Source organism: Kwoniella newhampshirensis, chromosome 7, assembly GCF_039105145.1.
Source record: "Kwoniella newhampshirensis strain CBS 13917 chromosome 7, whole genome shotgun sequence".
NCBI lineage: Eukaryota > Fungi > Basidiomycota > Tremellomycetes > Tremellales > Cryptococcaceae > Kwoniella > Kwoniella newhampshirensis.
This window is the reverse complement of record NC_089961.1, coordinates 640093-658457: the sequence shown is the minus strand read 5'-3', so window position 1 is coordinate 658457 and position 18365 is coordinate 640093. Positions and strand designations below refer to the sequence as shown.

Sequence of the window (18365 nt, the reverse complement as noted above, 5' to 3'; positions counted from 1 at the left end):
CCGTTCAAGCGCTTCCCTTGACTGAAATTTCCAGAGTGCATTACAATGCTGTATCGTCTGATCCATCTCTCTGTCATTGCAACTACAGCGTCTCTCTCTGTCCACCTGGTCTCTGAACTTTCCTTCCCGACCCATAACTGCTAATCAAGGCATCGTCTCCGAAACCTGACACTTCATTATGACTCCGACTATCTTTGCGTGTCCTATTCCCATCTCTGGACTTATTTCGAGCAGAGAACGAATCTGGATCTTCGGAGAGATAGGCCCATCGAGAATGATAGATGGTCCGGAGGAAGAACCATATGAATGGGGATGACAGAAGGAAAATTGACCTGCGAAAGAGAAAAAGCGTGTTCAGTCACGGACTTTAATCACTTGAGTCAATGTCAAGAAAGACATATCGCAGATGAGGTTGGAAGCGAAAAAAAAGGGGAAAAAAAAACACTGCAAAGAGAGAAACGAAGATACACTCACAGCTCATACCCCACTTGTCCATCTGCATCACTCTCACTAACCCACGCCACGAACACCGCACTGAGCAGAGCGGAAGCCAGACTTGAGAGCGTCATGGTTCTCTCGAACCACAACAATGCTCTGAGTCGTCTTCTTTGCAGATCGGTGGTCCGGCTACGTTGAGCTTCGAGGTCCGGGACTGTACAGCATGCTCTGACTGGAGAGTAACGGATGAAGAGGAAGGTGTAGATCAAGATGAGGAGGTGGATGCTGGCGACTGGTGGACCCGTCGAGGTAGGAAGTGAAGAGGGTCAGTGTCAGCTTGCCTCAGAGATATGATATGGGGGCGATGACTTGGCGGAAGCCAGGGACAAGGAGAGAAGCAGGGTGGCATAGGTGTAAGGCTCATTGGATCTGACAGTGTGCGCACACACGCAAATCTGCGTGATTCAGCAGTCGTTTGGGAGAGGGACAGGATTTTCCGGCCAATGAAATACACTGGCACCGAGAACACTCACAGATACCAAATAGCAACAGGATCACAGGCAGACTGAATGACGGCCATTTCCCGACTGAAGGACCGGTGTAAAACACAGCGTCCGTGCAGCTTCAAAGGCAGGAGGAACGATCAGCTCAACTTAATCCCATTCGCTGGGGCTTGGTGATCGGATGATTTTTCCTGCCTCTGGATGAGCCCAAGAATGACTTGGCTTATCGCCTGGGTCCAGGATCCGTAACGCAGTGATACTCGCGCACGAAGAACTTAGCGCCACTTCTACGCCGTCCAGGTTCATAGTCCATGAGCACCAGTGAAACCCACTCACCCTTGTTCGTCCTCACTCCCATTCCTAATATTGCCACTCTCACACCACCCCGACCCACCCCAGTCTTTCCCTTCATACTCCACCGTCCAAATCCCCAATATAGGCCCTGTCCCAGCGATGGCCAACCCCGCCAAACCCATCAACAACGCTAAGAGATAAGGCGATTTCCGGACCATCCATCGCCAGAACCACCATCGTCGGAATCGGAAACAACATGAGCCGCAACGACACGCGCAGAAACCGGACCATAGAGGTGGTCGTTTCAGGTATGACGAGTGGAGTCGACGGGTTTTGGTCTCCCATGATTCTTGATCTAGTCGTCGGTCAGACTTGATCCTGGCGTTGCGTTTAGGTTTCTGTGATGCTGAATCGATACGGTGGTCGCGGTTCGTCGTATTTTGGTTGTCTGTGAAGGTTTTATCGCTTTCTGCTTCAGACTCTGTGTCTGTACTGATTTCCTTTTTGGAGATGGAAACACTCCTTGCTTGAGTTTGACCGTCATTCAGACCGCTTGCTTCGTTACGGTTATCAGACTTCGCGTCATTCTCATTTCGCGCCTTACCGGGAAGACTTCGATTCTTAGCAGAGATCGGAGTATCACCTGGTTCTCTCCTCTGTTGCTCCTTGCCCCGGGGAAGATCCTCGTCAGTCTGAGAACTCCCATCATCCGACGCATCCGTTTCGGTTTCGGAATCGGGATCGGGATCGGTATCAGATCCAGGCCCAACGATTTGACCTCTCGATCTGGGTCTTTGAGGGCTAGCTGCACCTTCTCGTCTACCAGGGTCGACCGTCGGTTTGACAGGGTCCCTGATCGTCGTATTCTGACGTCTTCTTGTGTCTTGAGATTCTGGCGCACGTGCCCGAGTCCTGCTTGGGCCGCCACCGTCTTCCACCTTGGAGACTCCGTCTCGACCTCCCGAGTACGACGAGGAAGATGGTGGTCCGCCTCCTCGAGTCCCATCCCTTGTCCTGACGTTGTCGCTTTTCCCGGGCCGAAAGTCGAAACTCCTACGTCCCATACCGTCATCCGGCCGCGGTGCTCGTCTTGGCTGACCAGCCTGTTCAGGTTTCCCCTCGCCCCTATCTGCTCCTGAAGACCGAGGTACCGACAAGTCCTGTCTTCTTGGTAACGGGCGATCCAGTGCGGAGGTCTGATACGGGTTATTGGACGGTTTCCTCTTGACATTGTCGACTGGATCTTCCTGTGTCCGTCTTTGATCTCTCCGTCCTGGCTCGGACCTATCATCTCTTCGCCTGTCCCTAACCGGACTCGATCTTTCGGTCTGTGTTCGAGATTGAGCCTGAGTTTGCACTTGAGGTTTTGGATCCGGCCTTCTAAGATTTGGTCCCATGCTACTCCCTCCTATCAGTTGTGACCTATCCTCGTCACTCCTCCCCGATCTACTTCCTGGCAGGAATCTACTGTCTCCTCGAGCTTGTTCCGCTGTCCTCATTTGCTGATTGGGCCACTGTGACCCCCGCTCACCATTCTCTCTCAGTTGAGTCCGCGAAGAACGAGAAGCGCTCGCGGTGCTATCGCTTTGATATTCTGATCCAGAACTGGTCTCGGACTCAGTCTCGGTCCCCACCTCCGAATCCGATTCCACATCTTGTTGTAATCTGTTGGTAGTTGGGCGAGGATCCGGCTCTTTCCGTATTTGTGACATCGTGTTGTGGCGAAATCACTTGACGCTGCTCTTCCTGCTGCAAAAGGTTGAATTCCCCTCAATCTGGTGAATCACAAACCTTGGGTATGTAAGAATCATGAAGTGAGTGGATTGCCCACGACAAGGCTAAATAATTGCTCTGTACACTGGCTCGCTACCGATCAGGTTCACTTGAGCAAAGATTGAACCAGCGGCCCGAGAGACTGTCATACAAATCAAAAGACCCATAGCTTCATCTCTTGCCCCTTTGACCCCAGACCTCAGTGAGCTTCCTTTCGTACGTGTCAGTGTTAATGTCAAAGGATGATTAGAATGAAACACCTCTGTAACGCATCACGATGACCTCATGAGATGCCGCACTCTATTAGGTTTCAAGCTCGTCCCTAACATATCGTCCAAAATCAGATTCGCAGCTCCAGCATCACCTCATCCGACAACGGTCGTCATACTGTCGCATCTCATACCAATCCGACATCTGAGCGTTGAAGTCCGTTACACCGCAATGAGTATGCTCCAGGTAATTGAATTTATTCTGAATGATCGTCACTGCAATCCGAGGCCGAGTCGTCCTGTGACACGAATCAGTGATTAGTATCGGCTTTTGAAGACGACCCTTCGAAGCAGGAAATTACTCACCTGCCCAAAGAACGCGAACGCCTTGGCCTTCCCTTGGCCACTCGGCGACTGATGTCTTCTTTGCGAAGAACCTTCTCCTTGTCCGTTGGCATGATGATGGTGATGATGATGGTGATGATGCACATGACCTTGCGCTTGGCCAGGTTCATGTCTCGATGTGTCATTGACCTTTGCTTTGGGTGCCCCATTCGAATCAGATGTCGACTTTTCTGCTTCGCTCTCTTCATCTTGTCTCACAGCTGCAGGTGAAGGGATATTGGACCTCCCCGGCGGGATCAAATGATGATGACCATTGACTCGTGATTCACTACCGTCTCCTCGGATATTATCCCGCTGTCCATTTTCGTTCTCCTTCTCCCGGATCTCGGCAGCAGCAAGAGCTTCGACGAGATGCCGTTGAGAAAGGGGCGGCGGTCCCTGATAGGGGGTAGCGAAACGATTAGGCGTTTCCAGACCACTCTTGTGACCTGATAGCAGGGAGTGCAGTTTCTGCGGGCCAAGCTGAGGAGGCGGTAAGTCAGGGGGCTGGTCGGGAGGAGAGGATGGCTCAGATTCGCCCCCAGATTTGCTACTAACAGGTCAGTACACTTCATGTCTGAATGGTCGGCAGGTTTCACTCACTCATCAATGTCAAACTCCTCTTCCTCTTCATCATCGTCCTCATCGTCATCGTCCTCTTCTTCAGCCTCCTTTTCCTCCTTGACCCCCTTCACTGCTTTTGCCTCCCCCGTATTGGCTCCTGTTGTTGGTTTCTTCTTGCCTTCCTCCTTGTTGGGCGGTTCGCTCTCCTCTTCGACAACCACAAACGATTTCTGCTTCTCCCTCTCATTCCATCGCAATGTTCTCGATATGGAGGCAAACCAGTCGGTAGAGGCTTTATCTGCGCAGACAGTGGGGAAGGGGTATTTGGAGGCAGTGACTTTAATATGATCTCCCTCTATATAGATAGATCAGCTGCACAATCGCAATAGTAGTGATATAACAGTCACACTTACGCTTTAGCTCCACTCTTCCTCGTCCGTCAAAACTAGCCCAAGCTGTACTTCTCGAGTTGTACGGCACGCAGATTCTCAGCTCCATGCTATCTGGAAGTAACATCGGTCTGAATGACAAGGTATGAGGGCAGATAGGTGTGATAAGTAGCGCGGGAATCTGGGGGTGAACCAAGGAGCCTCCGGCCGATAGGGAGTATGCCGTTGAGCCGGTGGGTGTGGAAACAGTCAAGCCATCGGCTTGAACGGTAGTAAGGTGGTGCTCGTCGCCTGAGAGGGCCAATCGATCAGCCTATCCGGAAAATTTGTCTAGTTGACGCCAAGGACTCACCGAAAAGTTCCAGTAGGCTGACATAGGGACTAGGTCCCCTGTCCACGACCAGGTCATTCAAGACTTCAAATTGCTCCACTGCTCTGGTCGAGAAGCACATAATCTCTTTGTCTTTCCCTTCGTTTTCCGAAGATCCAGATACAGGCGGTGGCCCTTCCAAGCTCTCCCAGCCACCCTTGTCCACATGACTCATCAGAATCTCGCCACCAGGCTTCTTGATGGCTTTTCGTTTCTTCCCTCCTTTGCCATCGACCGCCATGCCCGCTTCCTCTGGTGCGATAGCACGATAGACTGTACAAGTGAATCGCATACGCAAATTGACACGGATCCCATCGTCCACAACCTTGTCCATCGTTTGTTTGTATTGAGCGAAATCAAAGTTGGTGAGGAAGCCGAGCGACCCGAGAGCGAAGGGAAGGACAGGAGGGACGATACGTTGGCTAAATTGATTGAAGCGATCAGTACTCGCTCTTGCAATGATATCGACAGGGACGTACAACAGCCAAGAAGTAAACAGCACCGTTCCATCACCGCCAAGCTGATGATCTCATATCAGTCTACTTCCAGCGGCTCGAGTGACATATCAAGACTCACGGTTACAACGAAGTCAAAGAGATGAGGCGAGTTTGAACACATCTCGCTCGTCCAGTACCTCAATTGTCCCTCGTCTCTTGACTTTCTCGAGAACTCGCCCATAGACGCGGTGGACGGGTACGCCGACAGAGTCGAAAGAGTATTGACCGATGCCGAGGAAGATGATCTCCTCCTTGAGATAGGCTGAAAGAGATTTGGGTAATCTCGTTGCATCCCCGCTGCGTCGAAACGTTTGGAAGTTCTCAATTGCGCATCAACATAAACTACCATTCCCCTATCCCGAGATTCGTGATTCACTCGTTGATTACCGTCCGTTGGGGTTGCAGGTCGTTTTTGCATGAGATACAATGCGAGTTCCCGCGTAAGCTTGATGAGACGGTTGTCCCTTGCTTTGGTTACAATCAACACGTGCTGGATTCTTGATCTTACTCTGGTCCGTCCTGACAGCGAATTTCGGTATCAGCGTTACAGATGGTATGTCTGCTCGCAAGTGTATACTCACCAAGCTCTTTGCTCATCTCCCTGACACCTTGCGCCGTTTCTGCGAGTTGCCTAGTCAGGCTTCCCCCTTCTTCCTCCTCATCGACCAGATCCGCGTCCTGGATTGCACTTCCACTAGACCTCTGCCTTGAATGTCCGTTGGCACTAGATTGATCCGACTCGTATCCGCTGAACGACGAATCCTTCATGATTGGCGAGGAGATCTTCGATCCAGTGCCGGTAGGACTGGCAGAATGTGAATCTGTTGGAGACCGAGAGAACGGAGAGGGGGTCTGAGAATGATAATGATGGTGATTGTCAGGTTGAGGTTGAGGTTGGACATGGTGTTGTGGTTTATGATATGATGGAGGACGAATGGGTTTTGTCGTGTTACCCGAGTGATGGGATGATATTGGTGGTCGATAAGAAGTCGCCGTGGACGTTGTGGAGACGCCCGAAGTGGACGTTGGCCCAGCTTTCTTGTTCAGCCGATCTTGCAACGAACCATGTTTGTCCAAATGTGAGTGGATGAAACACGGTGAACTGTGGGGCGGACAGTTCATGGAGGAAGTAGATGTCGGTGGGTGTGCCTGTACCGGAGTCGACACGAGAGGATCGGTGAACGAGATCGATGTTTGACGGTTGTCTAGAGAAACGGACTGAACCTTTGACAAGGGTGATGGGGGTGGAGGATTACGCATCCGAGCTGTTGTAGGGACATTGATAGCTGGACTACTGGTAGTGGCATTGGTGGTGATAGGAGCGGGTGTTCGTGACGACGATGAAGGAGAAGCTGGGCGAATGGTCCCGTCCTTGGACATATCAGAAGAACCGACCATGATGTCACGGTTGTTGTCGTCGATTTTCGACCTTTGCCGTGAGAAAGTATGAATGCGATGAACGTGCGAGTAATGCTGAGCTGGTCTGCTGAGTGTACAGTGATCCCTGGTTCATATGAGGGTCCCGATGGTCACAGCTGCCTCTGGGTCCGGGGATGTAGAGCGCTGCCCGTGTTCCAGATGACAGGCGGGAGAGACTCAGGCAAGTTCTCTTGGCCTAGCTGTGAGGGGAGTCGACGTAAGAGGTATCAGTGATCCGATCAATTACGTCGGTCCGACATCAGTGCTGACAGTCCAAGCTCACTTACAAGTTCAACGCCGATAGCAAGATCAGACCCTGTCGAAATCTTCGTCACGATGGCGACTCCGTTCCGTATGAGATGAACGACGTGAATGTCTGACAATTATCCTGATGATCGATAGTACACGCTTGTACCGTGAGTCAAGCAGAAACCTCCACTCTTTTACGGTGATCGGCCGACTTGTATTGCTACGAGTGGAGAGTCGTCTTATACCGTTCAGTACACCTTCGAAGTGAGACCGTGTCCGCTAGCAAGTGAAGATGAGCCAACGGGAAGAGAGTCGTGGAATAAGATGGCGTGAGGATTCCCAACAAAGGTTGAGATCTCGAAGAGTACCTCTGATGATCATCATCCCATCAATCCCATCTCGGTCGTCGGCGCATCGCTGTCAACCAAAAGTCATTTCGGGCCGGCTACGTTACGTAACTTCCATGTGGCAGATTCAATCCCTGCTAGAAATCCCTTCTGTCGAGAGGCATCAAATTCACCCAAGAAAGATGCATGCAGTAGTTTAGGACACGTCCAAAATGCGGTGATGGGATATGAATTGCTTGACAAAACCTATGAAGTATCCCCTGTTCATCGCACACAACCGCCCCTGCGGACGGACAGCCTATCGCAGTCTCTTTGGTGAGCCTGTGCAAGAGAACAGTAGTCAGTAATCACTGTGACAGATATGTGAACGCAACTTTGCATGACCTACCTTGAGCACTTCCGTCGTCCACGTCTTTTCTCTTCGCGCTAGCTCTCGGTGTCCCTTTCAAGGACGTTGAGGCAGGAGTAACACTTCTCAGCGTTTCTGGTTTCGCTGCTGGTGTCTCCTCTTTGACAGATTCCGCAGCTGATGGTCGAACTTTCTTCTTCGGTTTCTTCTCAGAAAGAGCAGGTCGGAATTCCTCATCGGGACCAGCATCTGCGTCTTGAGTACACTCAGGGCAGAACCATTCTCCTTCTGGTACCTCTTCCAGTGGTGGATCGAGACAGCCAAGATGATATGGTTGGTCACACTATCACACGTATAAAGGTATAAGTCAGCCACGAGGTTTTGATGTGAGCAGAACTCCTCGCTCACTCTTTCACACTCTAATGGATCTTCTTCGGATTTGTCCTCATTGCAAACAAGACAGATCGAGGCAGAATCGATGTGTTCTGGATATCTAGGGATATCTGACAAAGCAGCATTGGGCTTCGCCAAAAACAGCGTGAAGAACGCTCCGCCCGCCACACTGAGAAAGGAGGGAAAAGTGTCAGTATAGGAACGCATTCCAGTCGATTGGGCTTCACTTACTCAATCACATCAATGCCGGATAGTGGTTCGATCTTTTGAGGTCGAGTGGCGCTCTTACCGACATCGGGTCCTAATCCCAGTTCTGAGTGGGTCGATCAGCTTAACGAACTTCATATCTAAGCAGCTCTTCCGCTGACCACCATACAGCTGTGTGAATGCAATCAGTAAAACTCGCTCACGCTCCCCGAATGTGTATGCTCACCACACCCTGTCCAAAGCCAACCGTCATCACACCTCCCGTAGCATCGGCCGTTGTGACGAAATGTGTGCATCCACCACACGAAGCCTTGATCACTCTACAGCTCATAACTGTGAATGTTCGGTCAGAGTGTTCCTTGATACCGATCACGATACTCACTATCCTGTATAGGTCTGAACGAAGATTTGTCAGCTAAACCCTTATGGAAATGGGGTGTCCCAACTCACTTGAAATAGGTATACGGCTGTCCAGTCGATCCTGCAAATAAGACGTCAAAAGAGATTTAGGCAGACAACACACCGCGCAACTGACCATCTCCCGTCACTTTCCACTTCCCAGCCATTTGCAACATCTTTTGACGGTCGATCACTATGGAGTCTTCAGGCGATTAAGCGCACAACGTTCGATACAGGTCATCGAACGAAAAACTCACTGGTGGGACCGCACAAGATCGCATGCGCTCTCGTTGCGAGGTTGTTACCGGCGAACTGCAACAGTCAGCTCTTGGGTCTTCGACAGCAGCTCACATGAGGTACGAGCGTTGGCACCAGACTGAATGTTCTTTGAGCGAGCGAAACGAACTTATAATCATCCAGACCAACCGGTTATTTTGATCTTGTAGTCCGAGTCTTGAATAGCCTGCAAATCCCCAAGCAAACACAAGTCCGTCCTCATCCATTGCCAACGAATGTTGATTTCCCGAAGCTATTTGGACAATCCTGTTCTTCTCAAGCCCTTGAACCAGCCCTGATCCCAGTCCTCGCCATCAATACATAGTCCATTGAGACTAAAAGCATCTCAAGATTCTTCTCGAACTCACGAGCAGGGACCTCTACATCGTAAGCTAATTTCCCGCCCTTGACCAATCTCTCGCCTATCTTGCCGTTTCCTAGTTGCCCACATTCGCTTGAACCGGCAGCATAGACTTTTCCTGAGGACGTCAAGAAAAGCGAGAACGTATGACCAGCAGTGACCTATGTGTGTGTGAGTGCATAACTTCGAACGGCTGACACTGTTGACGCGGGCCGACACTGACCTGTACGATTTCGGTATCTGCTTCTTTAGTCCATGGTCCTCCGATCGGGGTGAGCTTGTCCACCATCCCAGATATTGGCTGATATAAATATTCATCTCAGCTTTATCCATCAGGTGCACCGTGAGACAAATCATAACTCACCAGACCGATCTGTCCTACCACATTGTTCCCACATCCCCAAACCCCTCCGTCACTGTCCAGCAAGAACAAATGACTTCGTCCTGCAGCTCCTCCTACCCATTTGACACCTGTTTTCAATCCTACGCTCGTCGGTGAGATCTTCTTCGGGTGATGTTCGGAGATGATACCGCCTGCTTCAGTCGCCAACGACGGGCAAGGTGGTTTGCCGAAGATGTACGCTGCACCGTAGACTGTCAAGGTAGGTGGAAGTCAGTGCAGACGAGAGTGTGCGAGACAACGGAATAGGGAATATAGACATACTGTCGATGACGATGGCATAATTTGCAGACGGTCCAGTGATCAAGGTTGTGATCTTGACATTGCACAGTGATCGCAGGATTTGTGGAGAAAGCAAGTCGGACGATCTGAGGAAGAAATCAGGTGTTATTGTCACTCAGAAGAGGTGAACTACTATGGTGGCAACCTACGCATTTGCAGACCGCTCTTTTCGGCCATTCGTCGCCCTAAAGTATGCGTAGGTAATGAGCTATAATGCTCCTGATATCACGTAGGCGTCGCAGCTCACCAATTGATCCCTCCGCAGATCAAGACTGCAACAGAAGTCAAGGAGATCAGCGTTTGTCCCTGTACTATGATTGTCTGTCACAGAAATTTCGGATATCACACGACGCTGACGGAAAGGAAAATCAAACGCGTCACAATTTCTTGGAGGACAAAGCATCTCAGACGCCTGACCGCCCCGATCGTGGGAGCAGCAGCAGCTAAGATTACTCTCTCTCTCGAGAACAGCGCTATGACATCCAGCGTGCACCAGCACCTCACTTGTATCCCCGGAGCAACAAGTCTCCATGGCAGCGGAAAAAGGTCAAGACCGCACACACGATTCTAGACAGCAATGGTAATAGTTCCGAAAGAACTCACCTCGTCCCCATGCCTGTTCCGACTCTTCCTTTGTCTCTGTCATCTTCTGCTGCTGCGTTGTGGACTATTGATACCAGAAGCTAGGTCGACAAATGTGTACTGCTAGATCATTACTCGAGTAGTACGCGACAAAGAATCACCTTTTGCTTTCCGCAATTTGAGACGCGACCAAACATTGATCGAGCAATAGAATGAATTGGTCACGTGAGCATGTAACGAGGGGCTCGATTAAGTTGATCCCGTCTCTCCACGAGATCGGCGATCGCCGTCAGATACAGTCAAGACTTGGCATTCAGATTAATGTCACCGCTTCGTCCATTCTTGCTCGCTCAATCATTCATGTTTTTCTCAAACCAGTCCGGGAGTGGATGCATTTGATCAGAATCGTTGGGGAAAATTTCACAATGAGCACGGCCACCAGTGCCCTTGTATATCCACCCGCGAGGACACCGGCATCAGCAACAAATCGACAGAATGATGTGGAACTCATGGCCCTCCCATCAGTTGTGGGCAGAGAGGCAGGGGAGAGAGATCCCTACTCGTTGAGGGACAAGATCATCAGTGATGCGGATCTTGACGGTATCAGACAGTGAGTCGGAGTCATTGCACTCCTGCATGTCGCATGACCACTTCAAAATATACATCGCACGTATATTTGACAAGGTGTTTCGATTTGCCAGACGGAAGAAGGGTAAAAAGCTCGCCAGTTTTTACAACGATCAGAACTCCCGTATCGAAGACCTACTCAAGCCATTATCGACTCTGTCCGAGGAAGCTGCCCAAGATAGCAAAGACAACGCTACGAAAGTCAAGATCGCCGTGAACTTGTCCCTGATCGCAAATTGCGCATTGGCAATCTTGCAGCTCTATGCTGCCATCAGCAGTTTATCCTTGGCCCTGTTTGCAAGTTGTATTGATGCCGGTGAGTACAGTGAAAGGAGGTCTTCTTGCTTGTTCAGTGACACGCGTGCTGACAGATGTTTCTTCGCCAGTCTGTGAGTTGAAAGAAATTGCTCCACTTTTCGTCAAAAATGGTCATCTGACCGAGAGCGCAGTCGATCCCTTTGCGAATGCCATTCTCTGGGCCGCGCACAGAGCCTCAGACAGGGCGGAGGAGAAGAAATGGCCGGTCAGAGGCTCAAGATTCGAAACTAGTGAGTCGTACTGGATCATAGCTGCCGATGATCGCGCTTACCATGTCATTTCCGAAGTGTAAGCTACGCCATGTAAAAAGCTGCAACCGACTGAAGCACGATTGACCTTGCTTGTTGGGCTGTAAAGCGGAAACATCGGTGAGCACTCGTGTGACACGATATCTGCAAACTGATCGGTGTTGATTCCCTTACTTTATGGCAGTGTATGGCTCGATCATGGGCGGAGTCAACGTCATTCTCGTCGTCGAGGCTATACAAGAGTTTGTAACGCACAAGGGAGATGACTTGAAGGAATTCCATTTGGCTTCGATCATCGCTGTTGCGGTGGCGTTCGGTACGTTGTCCATTGGCTCGCTTTGCAGCGTCTTGTGATGTAGGCAATGCCGCTAATCGCCTATGAGGTCAGCGGTCAAATTTGCGCTGTTCTTGTATTGCTATGCGATCAAGAGATCTTCTTCACAGGTACAGGTGTTGTGGGAAGATCACCGGAATGACCTTTTGACGTATGTGGGAATTCCTGTTGGTCATCTCCTGCTTACTAGCCTTGCGTCGACTATAAAGCAATGGCTTCGGTATCCTTACCGCGGCTGGTGGAGCCAAGCTGGCCTGGTGGGTGAGTACGACGAGCCATACTTCGGCTCCCAGTAGGATACTCATCCTGTCGTGACGTTCAGATCGATCCTATGGGAGCCACGATCATTGCCATGTGTATCATTACTGTTTGGACCAGGACTGTATATGGTATGTCCCTGCGCTCACCCTCCTTGGCACTATGCGAACCCATCACTCCCTCCTAACCGCATGGAACTGCCGGACTGACTCATCTTGACCTGTGTCCAGAGCAGTTTACCTTTTTGGCCGGAATCTCAGCCCCAACCGAATTCATCAATCTCGTTACTTACAAAGCGATGACATTCTCTCCCGATATCGATTCCGTCGATACCGTACGAGTATATCATTCCGGACCCAACTACTTCGTCGAGGTGGATATCGTCTTATCACCAGAAATGCCGTTAGGGAAATCACATGATATAGCTCAGGATCTGCAGGATCAGATCGAAAAATTGAAGGAGGTTGATAGGTGCTTCGTGCACGTCGATCATGAAGTGGATCACGAGCCCGTAAGTGGAAGACAAAGTCGTGACGACTCGTTTTGCCGCGCACTACGCAAGGCTGACGTTGAACTGCGACAAGGAACATCGAAAAAAGATCTGATCGGATATCCGGAAAGAGTTGGCTGCAAATTCGCCCTCGAAATGATTAGGGATGAGTGAAGTCAAGATCGAGACACAGAGCATCATAATGTTCTTGCATGCACAGACAGAAGAGGCATATGCTGTATTGCAGGGTATATGTCTTTGCCCTTGTAGTCTCAATGTATAATACACAGTTATTCAACCGTTGCTAAACCTTGAGCCAGTTTCAATATTTTCCCTTGCCCTTTCTTCCAAGGGACCTACTACCAGTAATCAGTAGTGAGCACGAAACGAGGTCAGATCAAGCTCTCTGACTCACCTCATCTTCATAATGACTGACAACGATGACAGACATCTCTCGACCTTCCTTCTCCTCCAAGAGAGTCTTACATCTATCCCAAATCACTTCGTCCATTCCTTGACTCGGTTCGTCCAGAATCAACAACTTCGGTTTCCCCACTATCGCTCTCAAGAAAAGCAAGAGACCTTGCTGAGGCGGTGTGAAGTGTGAGAAATGTCTTTTCGCAATCTCCTCCACTGTCACTTCTTTCCTCATCGTCGTAGTGGAGGTCGATGATTCGTCTACCTGACCTCGGGAAGTAGGTCTCAGAAGATCTTTGAACCGATCTAACAAATTCAAAACCCTTTCTTTCTGATCAGGTTTCAAATCTCGTCTAGAGAAAACACCTTCGTATCCCGTCCCAACAGCATCATATGCTCTTAGTCCCATACCTCGTGGAAAGGAGGCGAAGATCTCGGGAGAAGTGTGGCCGATAAGTTTCCGAAGTGTAGGCGAAGGGATGGATCGACGAGGTTTGGAGAACAAGGTCAGGGATTCTGCTGGGAGGGAATACGAGCGAGGATGATGGCCGAGAATGAGGGAGAGGAGTGTGGTCTTGCCAGAGCCTGAAGATCAATTTCTCAGCTGGAGCTTGGGCGATGAGGTTTTGGGATGACAATGTAGATGGACATACCGTTCGCCCCCACTAGATGCCACTTTTCTCCTGGTTTGATCGTCCATGATACGTCGTTCAAGACCTATGTACGTCTCCGTGTCAGTAAAAGCACTTCACTGCTTGCAGAACATCCGCTCTTCAAGACCTGATCGTATACTCCCCTTCCTCGTGCCCTCACCATAAGACACAGATACCCCGTCAAGCCTCACCACGGGTTCACCATTCTTTGCTTGATCGGGCACGCCATGCTTCCCTTCATCGTCACCAATCTCTTCTAGCCTAGCCCGCTGGCTCTGCTCCTCCTTATGTCTGACTTCATACTCATCCCTCTTTCCCACCCAGACCTCTCCATCTCTGACTTCCACCACATCCGTCACCCACTCCGGCATCCCATCCCCACCCTTCCCTCTCAAGACCAACAATATCCTGATTCCCTTTTCATTTAGTTCACCCAGCACTCCGGACACCTCTTCTCGACTTGCCACGTCCAGACCCGCCATTGGATCTTCCAGTATCAACAACACGGGCTTTGTCAAAAGCGCAGCAGCGATCCTCGCTCTTCTATTCTGACCAGATGACAAGCTGACAGAAGGAAGATCAAGCAGATGAAGGATGTTCATCAGTTTTGCGACTCGTTCAATCTCCTCGGGAGAAGGAGGGGGATGAAGTGCGGTTAGACTTTCGCGGAAAGACAGTCGATCCTCCTCTTGTAGTGCACCGTAGCGAGCGGTGAAATCAGTGAACTCTCCGGTAGAAGGAGGTCGAGCGAAGGCCAAATGTCTGATGGGCTTGAATGCATTTTCAGGAAGGGATGTGGTGTCGGTGGACGAGGTCGAAGAGAGGAGCTGGGTGATGTACGGGAAGGGACCGGGTGGTGGACTTTGTGGCTGTATTCGATGTCGACTGAGCAGTGTCTGGCCAAAGGGACATCAGTCATGACTCTCACGTAGGAAGCGAGCCCCATCAAAGCGGAAATGCAATTAAAGCGAAATCAAATCACCTCAACAGCCAGTCTCCGTCCTTCGGCGTCTCCTACAACCGCCCATCCTTCTGTTTTATTTTGTGAGGACGAAGAGCTCGTCGAAGAGGGGCTGATCGTCCATCCTTGCTCTGAGAAACGAAGCAAGGCACTTGACCGAGGGGCCGAAGTCGGGGTCCCGAATCGATGAACGAGAGCGTTGGGCGGGAGTCGAACGAGTGGCAGAGGTTTTGGCATCATGCAAGGGGCTTCGACACAGACTGTCGGAGCCGTGTGACGGGTGAAGTACACCTCTTTAGCTATCTGTAGACATGGAGGTCGAGTGTAGCATGGCATGACTCAAAACGAGTCAACTATAGACGCGAGATGAAAGCGGAGGAGAAAGATCACCAGAACCAAGGCACGGATATCGGTGCCGACTCTTGCCGAAAATGTTTGAGATTGTGGTGATAACAGCTATCGATGCAAGTCGGCAGAGGTCATTGAGGGTGTCTGTAGGAGTACTGCAGATATCCCTCACCTTCTGAGCGTGTACAACTCTCACATCTCCAGCTTCAACGTATCCTATCAATGTCAGACTATCCGTTCAAGCGGCCATGATACCCACCATCGAATTCTGCATCGATTCGCTCGAAAATGCTCTGCTCATGTTGGTCAATCTTGCTTTCTACCTGACCTACATCCACCTATCCCTCTCGTATAACCCGTCGAGGTATTTCTCCCGTCCCGCCACTCCGGGATCTTCACCTCCTCGAGGCTGAATACAACCCCTGATGTCCTGTTTAGATCACAGAGCCTCAAGCCGTTTGGTAAATTCCGCTTGGAAATATGTTCAAACTTGATATCTGGTGACGTCCCGTTTCCCGTTCCGGAAAGTAGGTAGCGCTTCTAACATCGCTCACAGGCGGAGGCCTGACACCTCCGATGGGATCGGTGAAACGTATTCATGCTCTCCTCCCCAGCACACCCTTGATGGTTAGTTCAGTGATTTTGTCTCTCCTCAAATCAGTCGGGTGGACTTTCAAAGGATCATTGATCAACTGATTTGTCCTTTGCAATATGTAGATCATGATCAGACCGAGAGTCGGGTCTTTTGTCTACACCCAATCCGAGATCGAAACGATGTTAGCGGAAATCGAGGCTTTCAGAGAGATGGGCGAAGTCCGCGGATTCGTGTTCGGCTGTCTGAAGGAGGACGGAACGGTCGATGAGGTCAATACCAGACTGTAGGTCTGATCAGTACTTCGAGACTATCCGTGCACCGGTCTCAGCGACACGGGTGTGCCGTTCGGACTGCACAAGAAGCTGACCTGCCGACGGCTCCCCCCACTGAGCAGACTCAGCGAGGTTTGTGATGGTTATGACGGTGAATAGTCTTCTCCACTACAATTAATGGGAGATTCCTGTTCCGCATTGATTGTATATGTCATCCTTAGTCACATTTCATAGAGCTTTCGACCTGACGCCAGATCCCATGCAAGGTGAGTGGGTCCCACTGAAGGCCGAAAAATCGTCAATGACATCGTCGAATTGATGTTCACGTTGTCAATATCGCAGCATATCACACTATCGCCTCGATACCAGGCATCAATAGAATCCTGACCAGGTAAGCGAACATGTCGAAATGCATGAATCCATGGTCAACTGTGCTCCGCTTGAACAGCCATACCTGAAACGAATCTGACTGTCCGCTGACTTCCATCATCACGTCGTAGTGGTCAAAGTCCCAAGAGCGCATTGGACGGTATCGATGTAATTCGAACGCTGATCCAGCTCAGCGCGGACAAGACACACGCCAATCGACATCCTATCACCATAGTGCCTGGATCTGGAGTGAACCGACATACTCTCGCTCTCTTGCGAAAGGGGCTCCCGCAAGCCACGGAGTTTCATGCATCTTGCAGCACTGCATGTACTCCGGCAGGTAGGGACGCAAGTGCTACACTGGAGAAAGGAGAGAAGATGGGGTTCGGACTGAACGAATGGAAGATGGATAGGACAAGATTGTTGGATCTTTGGGAAATAGCGAATGTCCAGGATAATGACTTGGAAGAGATAGCTTTATGATGATATATCAGGCGTAGTCATTGAATAACGCATGCGTTCATATGTTCTACACTAGAATACAGGCTTCTTAGGCAACGATGCCAATCCTCTCTTGAAAGCCTCGTCTCGCTGAGGATTCTTCCCTCCCGATGAAATTGATGTAATCGAGCTGATAGGTGGTGGCGGAAGTGAGGCTGCTAGAGGCGCAGGAAGGGCTGTGTTTCTCTTCGAGTCAAAGATTGGCGCACCCTCAGATCCCGCTTTACCGTCCGCAGCTGGCGACGCAGATTCCGAGAACCGTCCCGCTTGCGCCATCTCCAATTCCATCTCCTTCTCCAAGTCCAGTGCTGCTTGCTCTCCCTCCTCATCGCCTAACATATCCTCGTCGACATTGGGCATGGGTGAAACCTCCATTGACTCGTCGGGAGCAGGACTGCTTATCCCTGAAGCAGGTCCTGAACCGGGTACCCAATCTTCGTCTGCTGGTTTTGTCCGTGCCATCGCGGCAAGTTTAGCTTCCATCGCTGCTATTTGAGCAGAGGCACTGAATCAAGAAGTGACGGTCAGCTGTTGACTCCCAAAAATGGTATCATCCACACAACTCACCTTTGGGGTTTTCGTGAACTCTTCAAGAGGGAGAGAGTTGTCGTCTTGGCCGCTTCAGTCGGACGACGACCTTTGGTGGGTAATGGTAGGTTTTCAGGAGGTGCCTAGAGACTGTTAGCGATGCTCACTGAATGCGAGACGAAATGCGAGCTTCAACTGGCAGGGAAGTGAAAGCAGGGAGGATACTCACCGAGCTAGCATATGTGACGACGAGTTTTCGGCCTCGAAGTAATCTATCGTGCAATTTGACCATGGCTTTGAGTGCATCCTGGGAGCAGACGTCTGTCAGTGGTCATTCGAGCTGGAGTAATTTCACCTGAATGCGTTCCAGTACTGTGGATACAGGCAGGAGAGCGACGGCTCACATCTTTATTGGCAAATTGCATGAATGCAAAACCTCTCGGTTTTCCCTTCAACACCCCACTCTTGTGGAACATGAAGTCGAGCTTTGTGATCTTGCCATATTTTGAGAACACCTGGATGAGAGTGTACTCATCCACTGTCGGAGAGAGATTGCCGACGTAAAGTCGATCTGGTTTGCCTGCTGAGGAAGAGGCGACGTTGGAAGGAGTGGAGGATGAGGACGAAGCTACAGGTTGGTGGGCTTGCATATCGCTTGAGGGCAGGCTGGTCCAAAGGCTTCCTTGTCGTTAAGCTGAGTTGCACTTGTGATCGACCGTTGGTCAAGTAGCCCAAGACTGGGAGTCGTAGCCAGGAATACG

General features: G+C 50.6%; 7 protein-coding genes across 7 annotated transcripts; 2 read left to right on the top strand and 5 right to left on the bottom strand.

The window, feature by feature from the left end:
- Positions 1-82: 82 nt before the first annotated feature.
- IAR55_003950 (uncharacterized protein) lies at positions 83-2947 on the bottom strand (the record flags this gene model as incomplete). The annotated part of the gene is made up of 4 exons (XM_066947055.1): positions 83-332; positions 475-730; positions 972-1060; positions 1278-2947. The coding sequence occupies 4 exons, from the start codon at positions 2945-2947 to the stop codon at positions 83-85; spliced, it is 2265 nt and encodes a 754-aa protein (XP_066802434.1).
- A 527-nt stretch (positions 2948-3474) lies between these two features.
- Positions 3475-6819, bottom strand: IAR55_003949 (uncharacterized protein; the record flags this gene model as incomplete). The annotated part of the gene is made up of 8 exons (XM_066947054.1): positions 3475-3516; positions 3584-4151; positions 4205-4520; positions 4579-4845; positions 4907-5346; positions 5404-5444; positions 5501-5940; positions 6003-6819. The coding sequence occupies 8 exons, from the start codon at positions 6817-6819 to the stop codon at positions 3475-3477; spliced, it is 2931 nt and encodes a 976-aa protein (XP_066802433.1).
- A 915-nt stretch (positions 6820-7734) lies between these two features.
- IAR55_003948 (uncharacterized protein) lies at positions 7735-10749 on the bottom strand (the record flags this gene model as incomplete). Its single annotated transcript, XM_066947053.1, has 19 exons — positions 7735-7757; positions 7825-8128; positions 8194-8347; positions 8410-8491; positions 8547-8556; positions 8612-8718; positions 8768-8781; positions 8836-8866; positions 8921-8986; positions 9042-9096; positions 9145-9160; positions 9211-9355; positions 9429-9582; positions 9645-9722; positions 9786-10015; positions 10086-10189; positions 10253-10288; positions 10351-10375; positions 10707-10749. The coding sequence occupies 19 exons, from the start codon at positions 10747-10749 to the stop codon at positions 7735-7737; spliced, it is 1677 nt and encodes a 558-aa protein (XP_066802432.1).
- A 361-nt stretch (positions 10750-11110) lies between these two features.
- IAR55_003947 (uncharacterized protein) lies at positions 11111-13075 on the top strand (the record flags this gene model as incomplete). The annotated part of the gene is made up of 9 exons (XM_066947052.1): positions 11111-11295; positions 11387-11628; positions 11762-11860; positions 12063-12194; positions 12267-12363; positions 12422-12473; positions 12535-12601; positions 12701-12981; positions 13055-13075. 9 exons carry the CDS (start codon positions 11111-11113, stop codon positions 13073-13075), a joined length of 1176 nt encoding a protein of 391 aa, XP_066802431.1.
- A 175-nt stretch (positions 13076-13250) lies between these two features.
- IAR55_003946 (uncharacterized protein) lies at positions 13251-15228 on the bottom strand (the record flags this gene model as incomplete). The annotated part of the gene is made up of 5 exons (XM_066947051.1): positions 13251-13316; positions 13376-13962; positions 14031-14060; positions 14170-14926; positions 15013-15228. 5 exons carry the CDS (start codon positions 15226-15228, stop codon positions 13251-13253), a joined length of 1656 nt encoding a protein of 551 aa, XP_066802430.1.
- A 359-nt stretch (positions 15229-15587) lies between these two features.
- On the top strand, positions 15588-17058 carry IAR55_003945 (uncharacterized protein; the record flags this gene model as incomplete). Its single annotated transcript, XM_066947050.1, has 8 exons — positions 15588-15703; positions 15778-15839; positions 15896-15966; positions 16057-16217; positions 16263-16357; positions 16428-16472; positions 16549-16597; positions 16707-17058. 8 exons carry the CDS (start codon positions 15588-15590, stop codon positions 17056-17058), a joined length of 951 nt encoding a protein of 316 aa, XP_066802429.1.
- Positions 17059-17109: 51 nt separating this feature from the next.
- Positions 17110-18254, bottom strand: IAR55_003944 (uncharacterized protein; the record flags this gene model as incomplete). The annotated part of the gene is made up of 4 exons (XM_066947049.1): positions 17110-17581; positions 17644-17747; positions 17834-17911; positions 18009-18254. 4 exons carry the CDS (start codon positions 18252-18254, stop codon positions 17110-17112), a joined length of 900 nt encoding a protein of 299 aa, XP_066802428.1.
- Between the last annotated feature and the right edge of the window lie 111 nt (positions 18255-18365).